Raw genomic sequence first — 26,546 nt, 5'->3', positions numbered from 1 at the left:
GGAGCCTCCCGGTCCCAGTTCAGGAGGTTGTTGACAGAAGGATACTGTCCGTGGTGAACTCTATGCTGGAGAACAACTCACACCCCATGTATAAGACTGTGACCGCACTGGGAAGTACTGTCAGTGACCAACTACTTCTTCTCAAGTGTGAGAAGGAGCGCTATCGGAGGTCCATCCTCCCTACCTCGGTCAGGCTATATAATAAACATCAGGCTAAGCGAAGATCACTCCGCACAGAGAACTAACTGAAGTTTTTCTTTCTTTGTTATGATGCCTAGTATCTTTTTTTTATCCTCTATTCTGAGCTTTATATGTGTTTTTGTTTCTTGTACTACTATTGTATTATCCATGCTGCTGAAACACACTGAATTTCCCCCTGGTAGAACTATTAAAGGATTCTTATCTTATTTTATCTTATAATGGATTTAATTGAGCATTGTCTGGAACAAGTTGATCAGATTGTCTCAGACACATGATAAAAGTCTCATACTACAAGGCAGCATAATGGCTCAGTGGTTAGCACTGGAGTTCTAGGTTCGAATCCTGCCAACGACGACATCTGCAAGGAGTTTGTATGTTCTCCGCCAGTTTGTGTGGGTTTCCTTCCACACTCCAAAGACACATACTGATAGGGAAAAAACCAAAAGTCTCATACTAAAGACTGACAAGATATATGCCAGACCTAACTTGGCAACTTTTAGTTCCAGTTTTAAGAGACCAAATTCACTCTAACAATAAAAATAATTAAGAAAAAAAAAACCCATCTCATTAACTGTGGCAATAGAAGAGTATAAAAGTATGCTGGATATTTTGCAAGGATATTTCACTGTTGACCAACCTTACCACAAATCTGTGTGCTCAACTAAAATCTCATGATTATTACAAATGGGACTTCAGTCTTTCTAATGCTTCAGCTTTAATATCATTGCAGGCGTTTACCATGAAGAATCTCGCCACTTGGCTCCAGGTGATGTCCTTGTAGTGGAAAGAAATTCACTTCTCCCATGTGATGCATTGCTTATTAGTGGATCATGTATAGTCAATGAAAGTATGCTTACAGGTAACAATTGTGTAATAAACTCATACATATATAGATCTAGTTTAATGGAGGTAGTTATATGAGGGGTGATTGATGTGAGGAATGATAACTGTCTTTACACCATACAATGATCTAGTGTTTATGACGATCTAACAAGAAAACTGCGAATATCCAATGAATTGCACTCCTGGAGCTGATTTACAGTTTTTTCCCTATAAGGGTCAATTCACATGGAGGAAAATGGTGAGGAATTTGGTGTGGAATTTCAGCGCTGAAAAAAAGTGAAGTGAATGGGAGGCTTTTTTTTCAGCGCTGAAATTCCACACCAAATTCCTCACCATTTCCTCCATGTGAATGGACCCTTACTGTGCATAGGGAGAAAGCTGTCAATTAGCATCAGAGGAGCAAGGGGATCAAAGTTCTGATTTATATGGAAACTACTACATGAAAACAAGGAAAAAGCCACTATAATCATGGTCTATGACACTAAAGAAAATGCTGTATTAGAGATTGCTATGGCTTATTTTTTATCTGCCTTTTTTATTGTTTAAGGTGAAAGTATTCCAGTAACTAAGACTCCACTGCCAAATACAGACAATACCGAGCCATGGAAGGTTCACAGTGTGCATGATTACAAGAGGCATGTACTCTTCTGTGGGACTCAAGTCATCCAGACCAAGTCTTCAGACTATGTAAAAGCTATTGTACTGAGAACAGGTAATATATATTTATATGTGATGTACTAGACATATGAAACAAAAGAAAGCACCCATAAATCACACTTATAGTAGTAGATTTGTGGTATCTTGTACTAATATTAATTATGGGTACCAAATTGAAACTGTAAGGATATAGCTTGGACTTGATGGACCTGAGTCTTCATCCAACCTCATGAACTATGTTACTATGAAACAAAGAAATCAGATACTCGTGGCATTTTTCAACACTTAACTGTCATATTTCTTCTTTAGTGGTATGTGCTATGTTAATCTTATGAAAAAATAGTTTAGAAACCGTATATTATCTTTACTGCCTGCTAAATGTGACTTTTGGGGGTAATCCTTCAAAACATGCTTTTAGGGGGGTGAAAAAAGTATAATACAAAAGCCTGAGTGGGCCGACTAGCTTGGGTTGACTGGTGCCATGCTCCTTTTCAGCTAGGTTTATACACTGACTAATAGTAACACAAATCAGGCAGCATAGTAAGACTCAACCCCTGTAATTTGGTCCTTTATTTCCTTTCTTGGGGCTTTTAAAGGGCTAAAAGATTACCCAGCATTTGGATAACCCTTTACATGTTATTGATTTCGTAGCACACATGTGGCTGTTTCCCAGACCACTTTATACTGTTTGTATAATTATACAGTTAATGGGGCTACAGTGTACTAGCAATACTGGTTCCAGGTATACAATTATGTCAAAGAAACACTGGCACCGTCACTGCTCTATTTCAACATGAACACCAGGTATGTAATCCATAGAATCCAGTTGTGACACATGCCAAGTGATGATGTAAAAATAAAACAGTGGTTTTAGCTGTGATGATGCTACCGCCACAATACAGACAGTGGTCTTAGATCTGTGTAAGGCCTGGTTCACATCTGTGTATGGTATTCCATTCGGGGAGTCCACTTGCGGACTCCCGAACGGGATACTGAATGCATTAAAAAACAGCAAAGAAACCACATGGACCCCATAGACTATAATGGGGTCTGTGTGCTTTCCTTGCGATCTCCGCACAAATCATGTGGAGAGAAAAGTACTGCAAGCACCACTTGTCTCTCCGTATGATTCATGCAGACACTGTGCGTAAAACACACATACCCCATTATAGTCTATGGGGTCCATGTGGTTTCTTTGCTAACCACTTTTTAATGCCTTTAGGTTTACATTTGGGGGGTCCCTGAGTGGACTCTCAGAACGGAATACCGATTGCAGATGTGAACCGGGCCTGAAAATGCACCTAGAGCTCTTTAACATCTGCATCTGTGTGCCCAAATGGCAGTTTATGCCCACATGAATGACACTGTTGTAGGATAATGTACTTAATTCCGTATGTGGGTATAAACTGTTGTATGGGCCTACAGTTGGACACAGAAGGGAACAAGCACTAATTTGCTTTTTGGAGCATAGTTTGATTTTGGCACATCATGCCACCTTTGCAGAGCCATTGAATTGCCAGTAAAGTCTAGACTATAATGGAGTCTGTGTGTTTTCCGCGTGGTCTCCGCACGAGTCATTCAGAGAGGAAAGTAGTTTATGAAGTACATTTCTCTCCACATGTTCCATGTGGACACCGCACGGAAAACACACAGACCTCATTATAGTGTATGCGGTCCGTGTGCTTTCATAAGCTCACCGCTTGTCTATGCATTCGGTTTCCCATATGGGGGTCCCCAAGCAGACTCCCTGAATGGAATACCAAAGGCAAATGTGAACCAGGCCTCAGGAGACCACATGTACAAGATAAAAACCAAACAATTTTCAGTTTTTGACTTTTGAAATTCCACTCCTAACTTCTCTTCATGTCTAACTTGTCTTTCTTTTTTTTAACTTTTAATATTAGGTTTTAATACAGCAAAAGGTGACCTAGTACGGTCCATTCTGTACCCTAAGCCTGTGAACTACAAGCTGTACCGGGATGCCATGATATTTCTTTGCTGCCTGATTAGTTTGTCCTTGGTTGGAATGGTCTATGCTGTCTGTGTATTTGCTTTGGATGGGGTATGATCATTTTAATATAGAAAACTATATATTTTTTTGTTTTTAATTTTATTTTTGTTTTCAGATAGCTATTTTGTTGTCTGTTTAGAATTAACTTTTAAACTATATCTGCTTCCAAACTAAAACTTCAAGGCAACTTTGAACATGACGCATGTCATATAGTCAAAGATTACTATGTCACGCTGCCTATCTTGGACGGAAAGTGAGTGCAATAGCACAGAGACTTGCAGTTTGCTGCATCAATACCTCAATAACAAATGCATCAAAACATTACACACACAAAGTATGTGTGCATCTTGTAACCTGGAAGATACAAACAGTGGTGTCACTGCAGAAGAATACATCTTACTGTTGTGCCATTAAATCTGGATAATAATAATAATTATGATATAATAACAATTACATTCCACCAATAATAATAATATAATAACAATTATATTCCACCACAGGTATGATAAACTCATTGAGGTCACAGCACAGTGATAATGAACACAGCATCATAATGCACGAATCTTAAACTTATTTATTAGGCTTACTTATATAGCACCATCATATTCCACAGCATTTTACAGACATTGACAGTCACTGTCCCATATAAGGCTCACAATCTACATTTCCTATCTGTATGTCTTTGGAGTGTGGGAGGAAACCGGAGTACCCGGAGGAAACCCACGCAAACACACGAAGAACATACAAACTCCCTTGGCAGGATATAGTACCAAGTTAATACACACAGAGATGTTGCCATACAGATGCTATAAATGCAGTTATTTCGCAGCATTTGACTTTTCCTTGTATTCTTAAAGGGATTTTTCCATAGCCATATTTAAATTTGTAGACTATTAAAAGTTGAAAATTTTTGCAAATATCAATACATGTATGGGAATCCCAGTAATTATATCCTTATTGTTAACAGAGACATGGACACAATAAACATGAGATGATAACCTGGTCTCAATAAGGAAATCATGACTCAGTCTCTGATAAAAGTCAGACAATTAAAAAGTTGCTGCTAAATTTTTATTTACGTTTGTTTGCAAAAAGTTCTATGAATTTATAAATGGTTATGTTAATGCGAAAACTCCTTTAAATCTTACATCAGATGGATTACATGGGTAAATTCCATCTGAAACATACAGGTTTTATTTCTGCCATACTTCCATGATTGAACTCTAGAATCCTGAATTCCAGGACTGACCCAGTCTTCCATTCTTGATGATCTATGTTAGGAGTCCCTGTCTACCCATGAAACCACTGTCCCATACTGTAATCATGTTTTCACTACAAGACCATAATCCATAGAGATTAAGGGATTCTTTGCATCATAGATTGAGTATAATGCTGGGGTTCCAAGCCCTCAGTAGGGATTAGTCTGGGAAATCTAGAAAGGTATACAGTCTATATTTTCCCAAACTAAATTTGCCAGTGTGCAACTGACCTTAATAATTGTTGTTGTATTTAAAGTGGGGGAGAAATCTTTGGAGCTGCAAAGTGAAAGAACTGTATTGTATAATGGATGCCACAGGTTACAATATAGCTATTGGAGTAGCTGGTCCATCTTAGCACCCAGGTTTAGATCAAAGAATATTCATATATTAGAATGGCCCAAAGTCCAGGCCTAAATCCCATTGAGCCTCTGTGGCAAGACATGAAAATTGCTGTTCACAGACGCTTTCCATCCAATCTGGCTGAGTTTAAGCTATTTTGCAAAAGAGAATAGGCAACAATCTCAGTCTGTAGATGAGCAAAGCTGGTAGAGACATACCCCAAAAGACTTACAGCTGTATTTGCAGAGAAAGGTGGCTGTACAAAAAGTGAAAAAGTTCAAGGGGTATGATTGCTTTTGCAAGCCACTATATGTAGAAATATGGGAGTGGCAGATATATCACAATATATAGGCATGTTTTCCATTCACAAGTATGTGATAAACTCTTTGCAAACTGTAATGACGACAGCAATAACAGAATGTACTTTTTGGCGCCTTGACAGGGTCACATAGCTTAAGGGCTTATTCAGAAACAGAATATGGATGGGAATGTTATCTTGTTTTAGCTTCATTGTATATATGTGTAAGCATAAATGACACAAATGTGATATTTGTAATAATGTGACCTGAGTGTATTATTTATTTTCCAACACACATAAGTGTAAAGCCGGCCATACAATTTAGCTGTTGCTTAATCCTTTTTATCTTACTCTCCTCCACACATGAATACTTGATATACTTTACCAAGCAGTTCATATATACTTAAATGGGTGAGAAGAGAAAGCTGCTGGCAGTAGCTTGCAGTGATCCAGTGGACAAAGGTGATGGCATGGTCAGGAGTAGGCCCAAGATGGTGACTCACTGGTCATGGTAGCTTTTAATGCCAAATCCTCTTACAGGCCTCAGACCGAGTAATGAGGGGGTTGCACTGATGGTGATGGGTCTCTCAGGGTACTTCCTGCTACTTGTACCCTGTGTGATTGTGTTATGTGGTGCCCATGGTGTTAAAGGGAATCTCTCACTAGGGTGAAGCATATTAAACCAGCAACATGGTTAGATAGGTAAGGCTCACCTGAATGTAATGGCTCTTCCCCCTTGAAAATCTTTGTGCCTCTGTTGCCTAGTGATAGACTCCCTTTTAGTGCAATTAATAGCAGATGAGACAAGGGTGGCAGTAAAATTGGGGCAGATCCTGCCTCACTTCACTTAGTGTTACAGAGCAACATGAAAGCCCTATTCATTTACAGTAACGGGTTTCACATATATAGGACTTTAAACATGGAGAGGAGTGATGGTGTCGCTTTACCCCTCCTCATTCCTCTGACCCTTCCTACTGTGGAGATCTGGGGCAACCCCTGGGACCTAATGTAAGAAAACAGTGGAACCACAAACTCATATATCGGATTGAGGTGCAAGCAGAAAATGGGTCCTCCGACCCTGTGAGTATCCAAAAAAGAAATTATCTGCTGCACGCTCTTGATTCAGTGATGAGTAAACAAATACATTTATTGTGACGGTAACATAGGTTGATGCGCCATGGAAAAAACGGTATTTAGGTATAAATGAAAAATTGATCAAATGTTAAGCAGGGACATTTCGGTCCAATGACCTTCATCATGCCAGATCAATGTGTGAAGTACAAGGAGCCTACATGGCGTGTTATTGGACCGAAACATCCCTGCTTAACATTGGATCAATTTTTCATTTATACCTAAGTACCGTTTTTTTTCCATGGCGCATCAACCTATGTTAACTTCACAATAAATGTATTTGTTTATTCATCACTGAATCAAGAGTGTGCAGCAGATCATTTCTTTTTTTGAACCCCTGGGACCTAGTCCTTCCTTCCAACCACTATTGCAGGACATATCTCAGCTGTAGACACCTGGATTTCCTCACTGTTCAATAGTGGAGAGGTGCAATATTCAACAGGGTTACAAAGTTTTTGTCGTACACGCTTTGGGTCTCACGACACATATCAGTTCTTACACAACCAGTATAAAGGTGGAAAGTGCAAACAGCCAATGACAAACACTATAAAACCTTATAAAACACCTTACACACCAAGACAACAACTTACTGTTAGCAGTGGCCACTTTGGGGAAAACTGTAAGGTTATGTCTCCAAAAAAAATATTTAAACTGCCGATCCTTAGCTGCCCAGCATCTGTTGGAGGAGAGTCAGGAAACCTCCACACACATTAGAGGTCAGACAATTTACATATGACCAACTTAAGATATGTATGAATAAATCTAGAAAATAGAACGTTGCGTATAAGGATTAACTTGCAAGTTATGTGCAACGAATGTCACATGGACATTGATGTATAGAATAGAGCTGAAGTACATTTATTGTTACTTTTTCCACAACTAGACACCTTCTTTAAGTTGTTTCTTCTTTTCAATCTGGACTAGACTAGTGCTGGAGAAGTTGTGAAGAAAGCTCTAGATGTCATCACTATTGCAGTTCCTCCTGCTCTTCCAGCTGCCCTCACAGCAGGAATCATCTATGCGCAGAAGAGACTCGAGAAATCTGGAATCTTCTGTATCAGTCCTCAACGTATTAACCTCTGTGGAACTGTCAACCTGTTCTGCTTTGATAAGGTACTTGTGTGAATCTGTGGGGCAACAATGGGAGTTTTATCTCCAAGTTTGAGTGTGATTGATGTTACAATTTAAAATAAAGAGGGTATTCACAATTTTATTTATAGGATGGGCCATCAATGTTAGATTTGTGTGGGTGCATCGCCCAGCTCCCCTGCTGTTTAAAGAATGGGACAGAGCTGTAAGTGGGACACTCAGTTATGTTGAAGCATTGTAAACCTTGAAGTAGCTGGTGCACAAGTGCCACAGTTCCTTCATCAACAGAGATGCTGGGAGTCAGTCCTCCACCAGTCTAATATTATCCTATCATAAGGATAGGCCAGCAGTTTTAAAAGGCTGGATATCCCCTTTAATGAATGTGATTTACCAATTATAATTCTGAAGCAGGATTACTAGAAAAATACAGTATAAAGGTCATTCTAACAACAACTGAAAATCAATCACCAGAAAATATGAATGTGGGTAGGCCTCATTTGTTCCAGTAAAGCTTGGTGATGGCGACCAACTCATATGGTGGTTATTGCCACTGAGGTTTTCCGAATGTTAAGGTTGACTAGTTATGCAGTGATACTGTAATGATTTTTAGACTGAGAACAAATGAAAGCATTTCAATGAAATAAGCTTACTATTGAAATACAGCAAAGCCTATATAGCAGGGGTAGGGAACCTTTGGCTCTCCAGCTGCTGTGAAACTACAACTCCCAGCATGCTCCATTCACTTCCATGGGAGTGCCCAGAACAGCAGAGCCAGTATGCATGCTGGGAGTTGTAGTTTTGCAACAGCTGGAGAGCCGTACGTTCCCTACTTCTGCTATATAGTCTTGAGATTTTTCAGATCGCCCTGATAACTATAGTTTTTTCTATTAACTTTCTGAAGCTGTTCTTATTGTAGTCCAGGAAATAATTCTTCTGTTATTTAAAGCAATACGTGCATTATACTACCTATGACATGGCGCTGTATTACAGAGACTCTCAGCAGGGAAGAGGGGTTAATCATCATTTTTTAATTATCTCGAATACTTAGTACGTTTGTGGTCTTTGGAATGTACAACTAAGATTTAGTTTTCCAGGATATAGTTTTTGAAAACGTAGTAAATCCATCTAAATATGGTATTATTTTTCTATGAGCTTTATTCATACTGTACCATTGCACTTCATAAGATATCTAAAGAAGTAACACGGTAATGTATTTATCAAACGTGTACTTAAAGGGAATCTTTTACCATGACAAAACATTTTAAGGCTCAGTTCGCATCAGCATTTGGGTTTCCATTCAGGGAGTCTGCTTGGGGATCCCCCGATCAGAAACCTATAAACATTAAAAAGCAGTTACCTGGAAACCACGTGGACTGCATAGACTATAATGGGGTCCGTGTGGTTTTCGCTCGGGTTCCGTATGAAACATGCACAGAGAAAAGTCCAGTAACTGAGTCCAGTTAGTCCCATCAGTGGCTGTGAATACAGAGATAGTTGTGAATCCCTGTTAGGACCGCCCACTGGACTCCTAAGCATATAAAGAACAGAGAAATAAATGAATCAATGACAGATTATACTGAATCGTTCCCCCACAAATCTATATATCACTCTGCTCAGCTCCATCTTGTCTATATCATGCTGCCTGTAGATCAGACTGCATTTTCATGGTGACAGGTTCTCTTTAAGCATTGTTCACAAGGGAAATACACTAACTGTGAAGTGTTATTATTTGCATGGCTACCTAAAACTATGTATAAAGTAATGACATTTTAATTTGAATACGAGTCACTGAGTATTTTGATGTAATTCTCTAGGTATTGTAAATGTAATGATGTTGTTATTCTGTAGGAACCCCTAATAGTCTAATACCGTAATCACTTCAGAGTTTACAATTTTGTTCACCAGTTCATTTGTACATCCTTTTTCTTTTTATTTGCAAGTCTGATCATATCGAATATTGTATTTTATACATAGATATATCATATGTGCATATCTTACTATTTGTCCTAGACTGGAACCCTAACAGAAGATGGCTTAGATCTATGGGGAATTGTCCCTTCCAATGGATATCGGTAGGTGATACAATAAGTACTATCACCATGAACTTTACTTTGTATAGAAAAATCATACTGGACGACATTCAGGAATAAGGAAGTGATCTTGAAATTATAGGCCATTTTTTTAAATCTGGCACCAGAGTCACTAAATAAATTGATAGACTACCAAACAGTCTCAGTGAAGTGTTAACATTGTTAAAGGTTTTCAGTGCTAATGTGTTGGGAGTTGTTGTTGGCTTCAATGATGGTCCAGGTACCAGGCTCATAGTCTTCACATCAGTTCTTTTGCAATAAGGGTTCTATATCTGCGGCCTTTCTGGAAAGAAATAGGCCAGGGCTTGAGGCAATGGACGACACTTCGGTCATCCGCCCACAGGTAGTCAAGGAATGAGGTGCTGAGGAGAAAGGTTACATTGCTGGAGGAGGGCATGAGTGAGGGCCACGTACCAGTGTCATGGCTTGGTAGGGACAATATGGGGGAATTAGGAGGGAATTTGCAGCCATTATGGCACACCAGGAATCTGAGTGGTTTTATGTTGCAGATTTCGTTGATGATATGCTGCACAGTTGCAACAGGTTTCACTGTTTGCATTGGAAAGGGTCATACTGTCAATAAAAATCTGCGCAGGTCAATTTTCACTGTTTCACGTTACTGTAATATGCTTCAGATTTAACTCTATAATAGAAAATACACTGCTTATCCTCAATCTTACTGGAATAAATGAATGTACATGTGTTTGTAAATAGACTTTCATATCTTTCTAAAGAGAAAAAAAAAACTGCAACTTTTTCAAATCCATGTTTGCAACATACGTTCCTATACATTTCCAATAATTTTGGTTATGCCACAATGTTTGTCTAGCCTCCAAGCTTGGCAGTGAGCTATTTCGCTCTATTTCTGAAAGTACATAAATCGCTGTAATAAATGCTATCTTATGGTATATTGCACTTACCGCATAACTTGCTAAGTTTGGAATGCTTTATCTTTTGTCCTTATATATGCTGTAATTATTTAGAACAAACTTTGCTGTGACATGGAAACCTGTAGAGCATGTATAGACTTGAAGGGATTTACTGCTATTAAGATTTTTTAGCTTTCAGTTTAATGTCCATTATGTTTTGTTGCTTAACACCATAAATGTCATATGTAAAAGAAAGTAACAAGACTGCCTGGTGTCAGTCAAAGTAGGAGAGAAAAACTGCAAAAGAAAAAAATACTCATTTTACAGAATAAATTCATTTTGTCTGGTTTAATAACTGTTCTGCTAAAAAGGTTCCTGTTAATAAACCAAAGAGGGCAGCATATAACTGATATTGTTGGGAAAATCTGCCTGTTAAGTCTTGTCTTCCCTGCAGCAAAATGAAGCTGTATGTGGTACCCATGAAAACCCGTGGGCTGTAAGACATGGACACTCTGGGCACTCCAAGCAACCCCTTTAAAGAGGACCTGTCATGTCCTGTAAGATACAGAGTATTATATAAGATTCAATTGCTGGATGGTGCGAACCCTGCTCTTCACAGTACAAGAGTATAAAAATGTACTATCAGGGGGGTACTTCTCATGGCCCACCTCTAACAGTGCAATAATATTGGTAGCTGAAACTAACTGCATCAATATCTCAGTAAATGGGGCAGATGGTGACAAAATAGAAAGTGCGCTGAATTCAGCTTTGTAGCAGTATATAACACTCCCTACCTTAGAAAGAAAGGTCTTCTTTAAGGCCAGGGTGGCCCCTGCACAACGTATTATGCCCCATAGTGGCCCCTGCACAACGTATTATGCCCCATAGTGGCTCCTGCACAACGTATTATGCCCCACACTGTTGGTATATAAAACTGCATGTGCAAAAGGTCCTCTTTAAAGGTTTTGTAAGGTGAGTGTAAACTTTACTGGGAGCCATGTTGTCCAGAGGAAGCTGATCTAAGGTGGTCCCAGCTGTGAAAATCCCACAAATTTAGTATTGATGGGCTTTCCCATAGATAGGCTATCAATATTAGTATGTGGATCTCCCATTTAATGGAGTTGCAGAAGCAGACAAGTGCAGTGCTCAGCTGTTTCAAAATCTCTCTTGGTGTTTGTATTTACAGTAGCTATATACAAGTTACAATAGATAATAATAGATAATAATAGATAATAGTTAATAGACAGACATACTGTACAGCGCAAGTGGATCTTGCGAAAACATATATCCTTTTTTTACAATGGGAATTGTGACCAACCTGCAAGTATATAGGTATACAGTTACATACAGTGTGTGAGGGATACACCTGGTGGCACATGTTAACCTCCCACATTAGTCTACAATATTCAGGAACCTGATATTAACAAACGATAATCTGAATATTTGAAAATACAACATATTTCTTTCTATGGTTGGGATGTGTGTGACATTCTGTATGTTGTGTAGATTCATTGCTTTAATGATAATGCTTTATTCCTATGTTTAATTTTTAGATTCCAGGATATCATTCCAATTACAAGCAGCTCATCCCTTTCCTGGGGGCCTCTGTTAGGAGCTATGGCTTCCTGCCATTCATTGATTGTGTTAGATGGAACCGTACAGGGAGATCCGCTGGACCTGAAAATGTTTGAGTTCACGTGCTGGGTAAATTCCTCTGTCTCCTGTTACTTGATCAGAAGTAAAATTTGGAAGCCAGTGCTGCAATAGTGTTGGACTGAACCTGGTTTTGAACTACTAATATAAACTATTATTTATTAGAAGAAAATCTTAATTATCAAAATGTAACATTTTCTAGAAATGTAGCTTGCTGTGTTTTTCAGTAGGTTTACATCCTAAGTAAATAGGAATGACACTTTACTTTGTGCTACCTTTTAATATTATGTTAATTATGATCTTTTTTAAATGAAGGACATTGAAGAGGCCCCAGTGGGTCACAGTGAAGAATCTATGCAATCTATGACTGTCAAACCAGGCCCTGAAGCAAATAAGGTATCATATATCTAGAGATGGATATCAGTAATAGTGATACATGCTATTGTTAGTAACACACCCATATTCACAGTAAACCTACATAGTCCTAGTCCCAGGTTGTAATATTTACAGAGTGGTCCCTGCTTGCCTTGTTGTTGCTCTGTATATTTATACTATATATTGTACTTACTACATGGATAAAAATACTGACAGCATGATATAGAAGAATCATAGTAATAATACTAATAACATGCATTAAAAATCCCATGGATCTGTCATAGAACATGCCCTTAATAGCTATACCACTTATTGCTTTTAGGTCACTGTTGACGGTATTGTCATCCTGCAACAATTCCCATTCTCCTCCGGCCTGCAACGCATGTCTGTGATCACCCAAATCCTGAATGGTGATGAGTATGCTGTCTACATGAAAGGTGCTCCAGAGATGGTGGCCTCTTTTTGCAAACCAGATACAGGTTAGTAGGATCTCTGCAATAAGATATATTACTAGACTACAAGAATACTTTTAACTGAAGGGTAGCAAATAATTTCTTTCCATCCATGAGACACGTGTTCATCATGGTAATAACATTATAAACCTGATACAAAGGAGCCATGCCATCCTCTATTTGGATGGTCCCTGTAGTAAAGAACCATTGATGTACAGTTTGGAATGTTAATTTTTTAATAATTACTGTGTTCCTGCGTAAGTGACAACAAATGATTTCACTGTGATGGAGAACTTACCATCACAATCTATTGTAAAGGGCAAATACTTTGAATACTCTTTACTGAACCTACAACCTACTGTTAAAGTGATGCATAAACCGCAAGTTGCTAATTAATGTAGGATGTCTGTGTTTCTCTGATTCTCACTCGCTACTTTACATATTTCCCTCTCTCATGTTCATAGGCTTCTATGCTTTGATGATCTGTGTTGATTGAAGATGGAGGGGGCAGTGAATTGAGTAGTTTAAGTATTAGGAGTACAACTGATAATATTACAAAGTGTCTTATATTCACTTGAACTAAAAAAAATGTATATGACAGTTGCTCTTTAAAGATGCTTTACCATTATGGACACTGGATATGTGTCTGATCATAAGGTCCCAAGTGATCAGGAGGACCAAAAATCTTCTTAGAACCTGTTTGTGAATGGAGCTCCAGTACGCTTACATGACCAGAGCACCATCCACTTCTATAGGGCTGTGGGAGCTGCAAGAGATTACAGTCCAGGCAGCCCTTTGGAGGAATGGAGGACCCAGCGGTCACGTCTCTAGGGATTAGACTCTTATTCCCTTTCCTGTATTGCAACTCCTTTAAGTAGAAGCAGCCCTACAAATTATTAAAATGTTTCTACTTAAGGAAGGATACCCTGAAAATGAATGAAGGAATTAGAGATTTATAGCTTAACTGTTCATTTAATTGCTTGCCGACTGTCCATTGGCTTTATACGTTCATAGCTCTCAATGAGCGCAATGTATACATCTATACAGTCCTATGAAAAAGTTTGGGCACCCCTATTAATCTTAATCATTTTTAGTTCTAAATATTTTGGTGTTTGCAACAGCCATTTCAGTTTGATATATCTAATAACTGATGGACACAGTAATATTTCAGGATTGAAATGAGGTTTATTGTACTAACAGAAAATGCGCAATATGCATTAAACCAAAATTTGACCGGTGCAAAAATATGGGCACCTCAACAGAAAAGTGACATTAATATTTAGTACATCCTCCTTTTGCAAAGATAACAGCCTCTAGTTGCTTCCTGTAGCTTTTAATCAGTTCCTGGATCCTGGATGAAGGTATTTTGGACCATTTCTTTCTACAAAACAATTCAAGTTCAGTTAAGTTTGATGGTCGCCGAACATGGACAGCCCGCTCTCAAATGATCTGAAAACAAAGATTGTTCAACATAGTTGTTCAGGGGAAGGATACAAAACGTTGTCTCAGAGATTTAACCTGTCAGTTTCCACTGTGAGGAACATAGTAAGGAAATGGAAGACCACAGGGACAGTTCTTGTTAAGCCCAGAAGTGGCAGGCCAAGAAAAATATCAGAAAGGCAGAGAAGAAGAATGGTGAGAACAGTCAAGGACAATCCACAGACCACCTCCAAAGAGCTGCAGCGTCATCTTGCTGCAGATGGTGTCACTGTGCATCGGTAACAATACAGCGCACTTTGCACAAGGAGAAGCTGTATGGGAGAGTGATGAGAAAGAAGCCGTTTTTGCACGTACGCCACAAATAGAGTTGCCTGAGGTATGCAAAAGCACATTTGGAGAAGCCAACTTCATTTTGGAAACAAAGATTGAGTTGTTTGGTTATAAAAAAAGGCGTTATGCATGGCGTCCAAAAATAAACAGCATTCCAAGAAAAACACTTGCTACCCACTGTAAAATTTGGTGGAGGTTCCATCATGCTTTGGGGCTGTGTGGCCAATGCCGGCACCGGGAATCTTGTTAAAGTTGAGGGTCGCATGGATTCCACTCAGTATCAGCAGATTCTTGAGAATAATGTTCAAGAATCAGTGACGAAGTTGAAGTTACGCCGGGGATGGATATTTCAGCAAGACAATGATCCAAAACACTGCTCCAAATCAACTCAGGCATTCATGCAGAGGAACAATTACAATGTTCTGGAATGGCCATCCCAGTCCCCAGACCTGAATATCATTGAACATCTGTGGGATGATTTGAAGCGGGCTGTCCATGCTCGGCGACCATCTAACTTAACTGAACTTGAATTGTTTGTCCAAAATACCTTTAACCAGGATCCAGGAACTGATTAAAAGCTACAGGAAGCGACTAGAGGCTGTTATCTTTGCAAAAGGAGGATCTACTAAATATTAATGTCACTTTTCTGTTGAGGTGCCCATACTTTTGCACCGGCCAAATTTTGGTTTAATGCATATTGCGCATTTTCTGTTAGTACAATAAACCTCATTTCAATCCTGAAATATTACTGTGTCCATCAGTTATTAGATATATCAAACTGAAATGGCTGTTGCAAATACCAAAATATTTAGAATTAAAAATGATTAAGATTAATAGGGGTGCCCAAACTTTTTCATAGGACTGTATATCTACCATGTTGTGTCATTCTCCAGGTCATGTGATCACCAGGTATCAGAGAACCGTAGTGTCTTCTGGGTCCTAGTGGGCCTAGCTCTGCAGTACATGTTAGGAGACTAATATATCAGTCCCAGTTACAGCTGTAGTGTCCACTAGACCCTTTATGAATATCTTTTAGGTACCCGTTTACATTACAAATTAAAAGTGAATTCATGTTTTAAATACGGTATTACTAAAAATTATAATTTTTTTTTTCCACCACACAGTTCCTATTAACTTCTCAGATGAGCTAGAGCTTTACACAAAACAAGGGTTCCGTGTTATTGGGTTGGCATACAAAATATTGGACAGAAGTGAAAATATAAACGTCAAAGCTTTAAAGCGGTAAGGTCATCTTGTGGAATGTCATATATGAAACACTGTATTTGATCGATATCCGGTACTGCAACAATACATTGAAAAATAAACGTTTGAACTTTATAGTTGGAATGTTATATGTACAAATATTCTGGTATGCAGACAGATAACATCAGCGAGTACTTGATGATAATACATATTACTGTCACTGACGGAATGAGGAACAGGGAAGAACTGTTCTCTGAATAATGGATAGTCAAGGACTGTCTCTTTATGTAATTCCACCATTATAAAGGAATAGTTCTGGTGTCATAGATTTATTAAGCCTGATTGAAATCAGCGTGTCACCCTAAACTTCTAGGAAGATTAGGATATTGCCTAAACCTGTAAAACCATATAAGTGCTTACGTGAAGACAAGAAGCTAAATTGGAGAATGTGTTTTTTTTTGTGCCTTCCTACTGCATCTTTTTGCATTATAGACAAAACAGTAGTTTTATTTGCTATCGATAATAAATAATCCAGCACCTATGGGCATGGACGTTTTATAAAGTAGAATTTTGGTTCCCATATCAAACTGATCTTTTGGACATGTTACTACAATATGAAGCACCTTGATTTTTTTTTTGTATCTAATGTGGCTTACAGATTTGCATATAATGTAGTAATTTTGCCTTTTGTAACAAGGGATGAAGTGGAATGTGACTTATCTTTCCTTGGTCTTCTTGTGATGGAAAATCGTCTTAAATTGGAAACCAGACCAGTGTTAAGGGAGCTGTCTACCGCCAGGATCAGAACTGTCATGATTACAGGTATGTTTCTAGATCAATCTGGAACCTAAATAATATTTTTTACACAAGGGTGTAACTTGAGAGGGTGCAGTCACTCTGGGGCCCAGGAGCCTTAGGGGGCCTATAAGCACTGGCATCAGTGCTGAGATTGCAGCTTCCATCTGGCCCATAAGCCAAGGAGACCCACAGATTACCCTAACCACACTAAGGTTCATTAAACTCCTTTGCACCCATAACCATCACTATCAAGAATTCACTGTAGGGATGAGGTAGGGGGCCCCGGACAAAAGATTGCACTGGGGCCCAAGTAACTTTGTTTACGCCTTTGGTCTTAGGGCCAGTTCACATGGAGTTAACGCGCTCGCGAGCGCGTGAACTTCGTGTGAACTGGCCCTTACATAACATGTGCAAAACTATTGCGGCTACAGTGTGCTCAGTATGATTTAACATATAACCTGGAGATAGTTGTTTCCTATTTCAAGAATCAATCAGAAAGTCCAAAAAGACTATAGGCAGAAAGTTAAAAAACAAAATATGTTCTTCATGACACTTTTTTTTTTTTTTTTTAAATTCTGTTTTGCAATGTCACACGCTTTGTAGCCGGGTATTTGCTATTATTTAAGTAACATTATAGTATTAAATATTAAAATAGTTGTCCAGGAATGACAGATTTCGGCCAGGAGGCTGGGAAAGGTGAAAAAAAAACAAATAAAAAAAAATACTATTCTTATCTGTCCCCAACACTCTGGTGTCCCCTGCCACTGTCCAGTTCTGCAACGTCTGAGGGCTTGTTCAGGCAAAAGACTTTGCCGCATGGGACCGCTGAGGCCAATCAGCAGCCTAAAGAAAGGAATCAGGACATCACTCACATATGTCACCTGTGACGTCCCGGAGGACTTCTCTCAGAACGGGCCCCTGAGTGCAGCTGGACCGAACAGCTGTGGGGAACATCTTTTTACCTTCCTCGGCCTCGTTGCAGAAATCTGTAATTTCTGGACAACCCCTTCAACTAGAAAACTTCAGGAAGGGATGTAAGCTGTCTGACCTTACAGACACTGATACAAAATTTATGCATAGATACTATTACAGTGAACATATTATATGTTACTAAGACAAAATTTGTCAGAATTTTTTCCCTTTGAAACAGTGTCACAGCTGTCCATTGCATATGTCTGGTAATGTAGCTTCGAGACATTCTCTGTTCACAGATTTCTTTCTAATCTTGTATATATACCGTAATTCTATTTTTTATTATTTATTCATGGGCAGTAGTGTATAGACAGGGCCGGCGTCAGCGCACGGCATAGTCGGGCAAGTGCCGGGGCCCACAGAGCCTCTGGGGGCCCCCGGCACTTGCCTGTCACAATTTCAGCTCATCGGCGTCCGTCCGCCGATGAGCTGGAATACATACGCGATGCATACAGCTCCTGCTTTAAAGCTCCGGCCCGGCTTGCGTGTGTAGGCGCGATGACGTCATCGCATCACGCCTACACACGCAAGCCGGGCCGGAGCTAAGCAGGAGCTGATCTCACAGCTCCTGCATCGCGTATGTGATTGGAGGGAGAGAGAGAGGAGCGTCGGGGGAACGAGGGAAGGTGAGTGATAGAAGGTGAGTGTAAGTGTTTGTTTTGTATTACATATTAAGGTGAAACATAATGAAGGGGGCCCATGAAACTGGGGGGCAAATGAAGGGGAGGGGGGGAACGGCATGACACTGGAGAACATGAAGGGGGTGGGGAGAGAACGGCATGAAACTGGGGACAGAGATGGAGGGGGCCCAAAGAAACTGGGGGGCAAATGAAGGGGAGGGGGGAACAGCATGACACTAGGGCAGATGGAGGGGGGGGGGAGAACAGCATGACACTGGGGCAGATGGAGGGGGTGGGGAGAGAACGGCATGGAACTGGGGACAGAGATGGAGGGGGCCCAATGAAACTGAAGGGGCAAATGAAGGGGAGGGGGGGAACGGCATGACACTGGGGCAGAGACGGGGGACATGAAACTGTGGGCAGATGAAGGGGGAGAACGTGATGAAACTGGGGACAGAGATGGAGGGGGGACATGAAACTGGGGGCAGAGGAAGGGTGTATATGAAACTGGGGGAGAGATGGAGGGGGGGCATATAATTTACAGGTGACTGTAGGAGGATTATACTGTGTGGGAGCACATAATGAATGAGAATGGGTGGAATCAACATAAAAGTGGGTGGAGGTATGGCGTTGGTGACGCCACACTCCTGCATGACGTCACTCGCTTCATCTGCAACGCACAGTGTCTCGACTCCCCCCACCTCCTTTACAAGGGGGCCCACTGAGGCGCTGTCGCCCAAGGGCCCATAAAAACCTGGAGCCGGCCCTGTGTATAGATATCAAGAAATAAAGATAAGAGAAACCTAAATTGAAAGGGAAGTTGAAAGGAGGTTTGGCTTAAATGGTGATTCATAAACTGAGTTTGCACTTAAGATTAAAGTATTTTTATTTATTAAAATAAAATAAAAAAGACCCCTGTTACAATTACCTGCTTGCACTGGCTCCCCCTGGTGTTCAAACTCTGTAAGCCTATGCATGTATATAATTGAGACTCCTTTTTTCTAGAGTGTCATTTAAAACGGTTCTCGTCTCCTCTCAACAAACTCTCTTTCTGCAATTCGAGGATGTGGACATCATAGAGTGGGGTCTCCTGCCAGGGACGTAACTACCGCGGTAGCAGCAGTAGCGGCTGCCACAGGGCCCTGGACATTAGGGGCCCGGCGTGCCCCTGATGTTTTTTTTTTTTTTTAATAGGCCCTTACCTGCTGGAGTAGCTCCAGCAGGTAATGAGCCCTATTTACTTACCGATCCACTCTCCTGCTCACTGCACTTCCCCTTCTGCGTAGGCTGTGAGCAGGAGAGGGGATTGGTAGGTAAGGCCGCGAGCCCATGAACCCTAACAAACACCACTATTATTATACTCTGGGGTCTTTTCATACCCCAGAGTATAATAATCGGAGACCCAGGGTAGGTGATGGAACATATACATAGTTACTGACCTCTTCTGTGCTCCAGAAGGCTTCGGGCCTACTTGGTGACGTCCCAGACATCACGTGGGCTGGGTCCTGCGTCATTATGCATCACGACGCAGGCCGGGTCAACTGACATCTAGTCCATCATAGAAGATGGCCAACATCAGCGGGGAGTGCGCCAGAGCCCACAATGGCTGGGGCATAATACTTTGTGCAAGGACCACTATGGGGCATAATACTGTGTGCGGTGGCTACTATGGGGTATCATACTGTGTGCAGGGACCACTGTGGGACATAATACTGTGTATAGGGGCCATTATGAGGCATAATGTGTGCAGGGGTTGGGTCGGTTGGAGGGGGGGGCATTTCAAATGTTCGCCTTGGGGCCCTGCCATTCCTATTTACACCACTGTCTCCTACCCTGTACAAACTATTAACTCTATTCTTTACTTCAGTGTGTATGTACATGGACATATATAATGACATTTTATATTTCTGTAAAAAATGATTAACCCAGAAGTGATCATCTCTCATGTGTTTTGTTATCCTTGCTGCCATAGATGTGTTTGGAATTTGCATCAAATGATTACATTTTTATTGTAGTTTTATTATTTAATGTTATGTTGTTTCACTAATCTACATTCTCATCATACTAGGTTAAAGGGCTAGATAATATACAGTTATAACACACCTCACCTTCCTCCTGTAGGTGACAATCTGCAGACAGCTGTGACTGTTGCTAAAAACTCTGGGATGATAAGTGAAAACAGCAATGTTATCCTAGTAGATGCCAAGGAGCCTACTATATCTAGCATGGCATCTATTACATGGACTCTTGTAGAGGGTGTGAAACGAAAAAGTTTTGAAGAAGTGGTAAGTTCTTGGTTATACAATTGTTGAGTAGTGTAATGACCACAGTTGTAAAATATATGGCAATTTAAAAAAGCAAAATATAGTTAAAGGGGTTTCTGAGAGTTAAAAGTTAATGTCCTATCCTTTGCTGAGGTCCTTAACCCCTTCCCGCCGATGGCACTTTTTGACTTCCTGACCAAGCTCGATTTTTCAAAACTGACATGTGTCACTTTATGTGGCAATAACTTTGGAATGCTTTAGCTTACCAAAGTGATTTTGAGATTGTTTTTTCGTAACACATTATACTTCATGTTAGTAGTAAATTTTGGTTGATATGTTTTGTGGTTAATTATGAAAAAATAGGAAATTTGTTGGAAATTTTGAAAAATATGCATTTTATAAAGTTTGAAATTATGTGCATTGTATACAGGTAGTCAGACCGCCAAAATTATATCATAAATCTCATGTCCCAGATCTCTGCTTTATGTCGGCATCAAACTTTAGTCACCCTTTTATTTTTTACAGACATTATAAGGTTTACAAGTGAAACAACAATATTCAAAATTTTCAAGAAATTTCCAAAACCCATTTTTTAAGGGATTAATCCAGTTATGAAGGGGATTTGAAAGACCTTTGTATTAAACCCCCCCATAAATCACCCCATTTTCAAAACTGCATCCCTTAAATAAGCCAAAACAACATATACCTAGTATTTTAACCCTATAAGTGCTTAACAGGAATTAATACAAAATGGAGGTGAAATTTTCAAATTTTATTTTATTTTACTAATATTTTCGTTTAGCCCTAGAATTTGCACATTCACAAGGGGTTAAAGGAGAAAACGCATCCCACAATTTGTTATGCAAGTTCTTCCGTACTACCATAGTACCCCACTTGTGGGTGTAAACTAATATATGGACACACAGCGAGACGCAGAAGGGAAGGCGCGCCAAGGAGCTTTTAGAGGGCAGATCTGGCTGTGATCAGTTTCAGGAACCATGTCGCATTTACAAAGCCCTTGAGGAGTCAAAACAGTGGAAACCTCTAGAAAGTGACCCCATTTTGAAAACCGCACCCCTCAAAGAATTTATCAAGTGATGTAGTGAGCATTAGTAACCCCGAAGTGAATGTGTAAGCTGTGCGGAGTAAATTGGGTACACCAAATCCCATTCTATTTTCCCACTAGCTCCTATGACACGGACGGGGAAGAGGGGCATTCTGGGGGATCAGCGCTGTTGTATTATCTCTCATAAGCTCTAAATATGGGGTGTCCCCTGAAAACGCTTGCACAGCTTATACATTTCCTTCTAGTCGCAGCCACTTATGACTTTTAGGGTTTTTGTCTTCACATTGTACAAGCTAGATTTATATTTTTATTTTCTGACAATGTGGCCATATGAGGGCTTGGTGTTTGCGGTACTAGATGTACTTTTCAATGCCACCATTTTGGGGTGCCTGTAACTTATTGACTACATTTTATTAACTCTTTCTGGGTGGGATGTAAAAGGAAACATCAATTCTGGCATTGCTTTTTAGCATTTTTTCCCGTGCATTCTACAGCATAAGTAACATGTTACCTTTATTCTGCAATTCGGTACGATTATGGCGATACCTCATTTATATTTTTTAATGCGTTGCTATTTGTGCAGAATAAAATTCAATTCAGGGAAAAAAATCAATTATTTTTGTATCGCCATCTTCTGAAAGGCATAACATTTTCATTTTTTTGTAGACAGGGCTGGTTGAGGGCTTGTTTTTGCGGGATGACCTCTGCTTTTTATTGGTACCATTTTGGTTTTCATCTGACCATTTGATTAGACTGAAGAAAATTGCATTTATATTGTTTTAGGACATCTGACCATTTGATTAGACTGAAGAACATTTCATTTATATTGTTTTAGGACATCTTTGTTGATATTCAAGATTCAAAATCAGACCTTGAAAAGCCTCCTTATTATTTTGCCATGACTGGAAGCACTTACGACGTCATTTTACATTATTTTAATAATTTGTTACAAAAAGTAAGTTCCTCAATTCTGATATATATATATTTTTTGGATGGACATGTGTTCTTAATCTCTTCACTGTTACGACAATTTTCCCATTTTCACTAACTCAAAACCTGAACTATAAAACAAACAAACAAAAAATCATGCAGTATTACAGAGAGGGGATGTTGTGATGATGTTCACTAGGATGTTGAGCAATGCAGACTCCAGTGCCGTGGCCATCTGCGCTAGGTTACGCAGTTGAGCATCCATGGCGCGAGCAACCCACAGATGGTGGTCCCACAGATTCTCAATTGGGTTCAAGTCTGGGTGATTTGCTGTCCAAGGGAGTATGGTAAACTCATCCTGGTGCTCCTCGAACAACGCACGTACACTGCAAGCTTTATGACACGTTGCATTGTCCTGCTGGTAGATGCCATCATCCTAAAGAAAAACTATTTGCATGTAGGGGTGAACATGGTCCGCAAGGATAGATGCATACTTGTGTTGATCCATGATGCCTTCCACAATGATGAGTGCACCCAGATGGCTTATGACATGCGCCTACTGCGATTGGTTATTTAACGTTGACGTCAAAAGTAGGCGGTGGTCACATTAATATAACTGGACTGTGTAAATAATAGTGATGAATTTTATTTTTTATAGATATGAAAATAAACCTAAAAGTGTCCTGGGTCAGGGCCTTATTTGCCAGATTTGACTATAAATGGCCACAAGTGTAGTGAATGTACTCTAAGAGTACTGCTCCACAGCAGTAATATTGATTTGGGAGCCATTTTGCATTTGTCAGATCTATCTATAAAATTGTTGTTCCTCTATAGTGGCTTACAATGCACAGAACATTTATGATTTGTGACTATTAGAGATGAGCGAGTATATTCGATCGAATACCTCCCCTCCATAGACATTGGTGTTAAAAAACAAACAAAAAAAAACGGCGCCTGGGGAGGTTGGAAGGAAACAAATATTTCCCGCCTTTCTGCGTGGTATTCGACTGACTACACCAATAACTATGCAAATGTGGGCTTTTGATTGAATACTACTATTCGATCAAATAGTAGTATTCGATCAAATACTATTCGCTCATCTCTAGTGACTATGACTGCTATGACTAAAATTTGTGTGTCATTTTCAGATGCTCATAAATGGAACAGTTTTTGCTCGAATGTCTCCAGGACAAAAGTCAAGCCTTGTTGAGGAATTCCAAAAACTAGGGTAAGTAATTTGTAATTGTCTTCAAACTCCTTATTACCACTGTACAATTCTCATAGGTTTGTTTCAAAATAGCAACCAGATTCTAAACAAATTCTAACATTCTAAGGACTCCTGATGCAATAACTTAAACTTTTCATCTAAACTGGCTTAATGTACGATGTAATGGGAACTCCCATAATATACAGCTAAAATGATATTTAAAATAATGCTGTTTGGCCATTGTGAATTTATATATGTGGAACTGTTTGTCAGTTACATGTTTCATGTGTTAAACATGTAAATGTCATCTGTTCTGTGTCTAACTGGATGTGGTGATATTTATAGTATCGAAGGACCCAGCTTTGCACGGGTATATTTAATTTTTTTGTTTGTATAGTGGCCCCATAAGAATAGGTTGATCACTATGGAAACCTGGTGTAAAGCTGTGTGTATGTGAAAACTGAAGAACCTGCGAGTTTGCATTGGTCCATAAGCATTATGTGATCATGTGTATCTCAGTTTGGATATCAGTGAAAAACCTGTAATTGGTCGTTATGTAAACCTGGAGTAAAACTGTGTGTAAGTGACCTTGTATAACAGTGTCATCCACAAAGCCCTGCCCCTTTAAAGGTGACCTACAGCAGTGAAGAAAAATGGCTGGGTTGTTATGGAAATCTGCAGTAAAGCTGTAAGCATGTGGAGACTAAGCGCCTACGAGCTTCTATTGGTTGATAAGGGACATGAGACCATGTGTATGGCAGTTGGAATATGACTTGCAGGCTTGTATTGGCTAATGCAGGTCGTTTTTTGGGAACACTATATTTCAGGAATCGTACGTCTTAGAGAGCTAAGACCCTGTCTAAAACCTTTCTGGGCATCTGATGTACTTGTGTGCCAAATTTGGTGAGGATCGGTCCAGTCGTTTGGTTGCACATAAAGAACAGAAAGACAGAAATTCATTTTTTATATAAGAAATTAGATGTTGGACTGATTCTTAGGGTGCTATATTTGAGAGTAGACCTCAGAGTAGGTTGCAGTAGTCAGGGATTGTATTTTGCTTTACTTATGAATGAGAGATGAGCAAATTTGGTAAAATGTTTTTGAATTTGAGGTGGCAGGAAATAGAAAGAAGTTTGGATGTCTTAGGGACCGAGCTAAACAAATGAGACTGGAAAAGTGTTGTTTCATTCCTTGTAGTTTCTGTATGTTAACATATCATTTCATATACTGTATATAGAATATGAAGGAAAACTAAGCAGATTGTTTGCACAGCCTGTTTTTTTTTCAAACTGGAAATTGCAGATTGTGTGGATATACCCTAAAAGTTAAATGCCTGTTTATATAATATACTGAACCTGCAGAAAAGAACATCTGTACTAGAGATGAGCGAACAGTAAAATGTCCGAGGTTCGATATTCGTTTCGAGTAGCCCCTCAATATTTGACTACTCGAATCGAATATCGAACCCTATTATATTCTATGGGGGGAAAATGCTTGTTTCAGGGGTAGGCAACGTTCGATCAAATTGTACTTACCAAGTCCACGAGTGAGGGTTGGGCTGGATCCTCCGAGCAGTCTTCTCCTTGCAGCGTCCCCGCGGCGTCTTCTGACTCTTCATTCACTGTGCCAGGCATCGGGCCTGGGCAGAGCCGACTGCGCATGCCCGCACTACAAGCGGACATGCGCAGTCGGCTCTGCCCAGGCCCGATGCCTGGCAGAGTGAATGAAGAGCCGGAAGACGCCGCAGGGAAGCTGCACGGAGAAGACTTCTAAAGGTAGGAGAAGAACCAGCATTGATTGGCCGACTGTATAGCATTCGGCCAATCAATGCTGGTTCTGCATCAAACTTTTACATTTGAATAGTGAGTGGTACTCGATCGAGTACTAGTATTTCGAATACTGTACTACTCGCTCATCTCTAATCTGTACATATTATATCCTAATACAACTCTAAGTAGATGCTAAACTTCTTGGCATGTTGTAATCGAGGATGGTGTTGCGCTTATTTTTCTTTTTCATTGTAAGAAAACATAATGGTTAAGACTAAGGTGTGAATGAGAATGATATTACTTACTTTATTTTATTTTAGGTATTACGTTGGTATGTGTGGTGATGGCGCAAATGACTGCGGTGTAAGTAACCTGCCATCTTTGTGTTTTATTTTTGTCTCAATGCTTCTGGAGTACTTTGATTTTTATTTGATTTTTTACTTTAACACATCATTCATTTCAGGCCCTGAAAATGGCTCATGTTGGAATTTCACTGTCTGAACAGGAAGCTTCAGTGGCTTCTCCATTCACATCACACACTCCAAATATTGAATGTGTCCCACAACTATTAAAGTAAGTTTGTCCTAGATCTTTTTTAGCATGTTTCTATTCCTATATTTTAACTTGACACTTAACTTTTTAAATAAATAGATGCAGAAAATGTCATCTTGACCTTTCCC

At 39.7% G+C, this 26,546-nt stretch overlaps 1 protein-coding gene across 1 annotated transcript in view; it reads left to right on the top strand.

The window, feature by feature from the left end:
* Window positions 1–26,546, top strand: part of LOC142197894 (putative cation-transporting ATPase 13A4) — a 64,484-nt gene that overhangs the window by 26,477 nt on the left and 11,461 nt on the right. Inside the window, exons 9-23 of the mRNA XM_075268565.1 lie at window positions 932–1,060; window positions 1,592–1,756; window positions 3,606–3,763; window positions 7,664–7,852; window positions 9,839–9,900; window positions 12,341–12,491; window positions 12,756–12,836; window positions 13,138–13,294; window positions 16,162–16,279; window positions 16,938–17,062; window positions 20,752–20,915; window positions 22,796–22,915; window positions 24,039–24,118; window positions 26,187–26,229; window positions 26,330–26,439. Coding sequence (XP_075124666.1) covers window positions 932–1,060; window positions 1,592–1,756; window positions 3,606–3,763; window positions 7,664–7,852; window positions 9,839–9,900; window positions 12,341–12,491; window positions 12,756–12,836; window positions 13,138–13,294; window positions 16,162–16,279; window positions 16,938–17,062; window positions 20,752–20,915; window positions 22,796–22,915; window positions 24,039–24,118; window positions 26,187–26,229; window positions 26,330–26,439 — 1,852 coding nt within the window. The remainder of the gene's footprint in view (window positions 1–931; window positions 1,061–1,591; window positions 1,757–3,605; window positions 3,764–7,663; window positions 7,853–9,838; window positions 9,901–12,340; window positions 12,492–12,755; window positions 12,837–13,137; window positions 13,295–16,161; window positions 16,280–16,937; window positions 17,063–20,751; window positions 20,916–22,795; window positions 22,916–24,038; window positions 24,119–26,186; window positions 26,230–26,329; window positions 26,440–26,546) is intronic.

The sequence above is a fragment of the Leptodactylus fuscus genome, chromosome 3 (genome assembly GCF_031893055.1).
Source record: "Leptodactylus fuscus isolate aLepFus1 chromosome 3, aLepFus1.hap2, whole genome shotgun sequence".
Lineage (NCBI taxonomy): Eukaryota > Metazoa > Chordata > Amphibia > Anura > Leptodactylidae > Leptodactylus > Leptodactylus fuscus.
The sequence above is the reverse complement of the archived record's forward strand: the minus strand, read 5'-3'. Positions and strand labels throughout refer to the sequence as shown.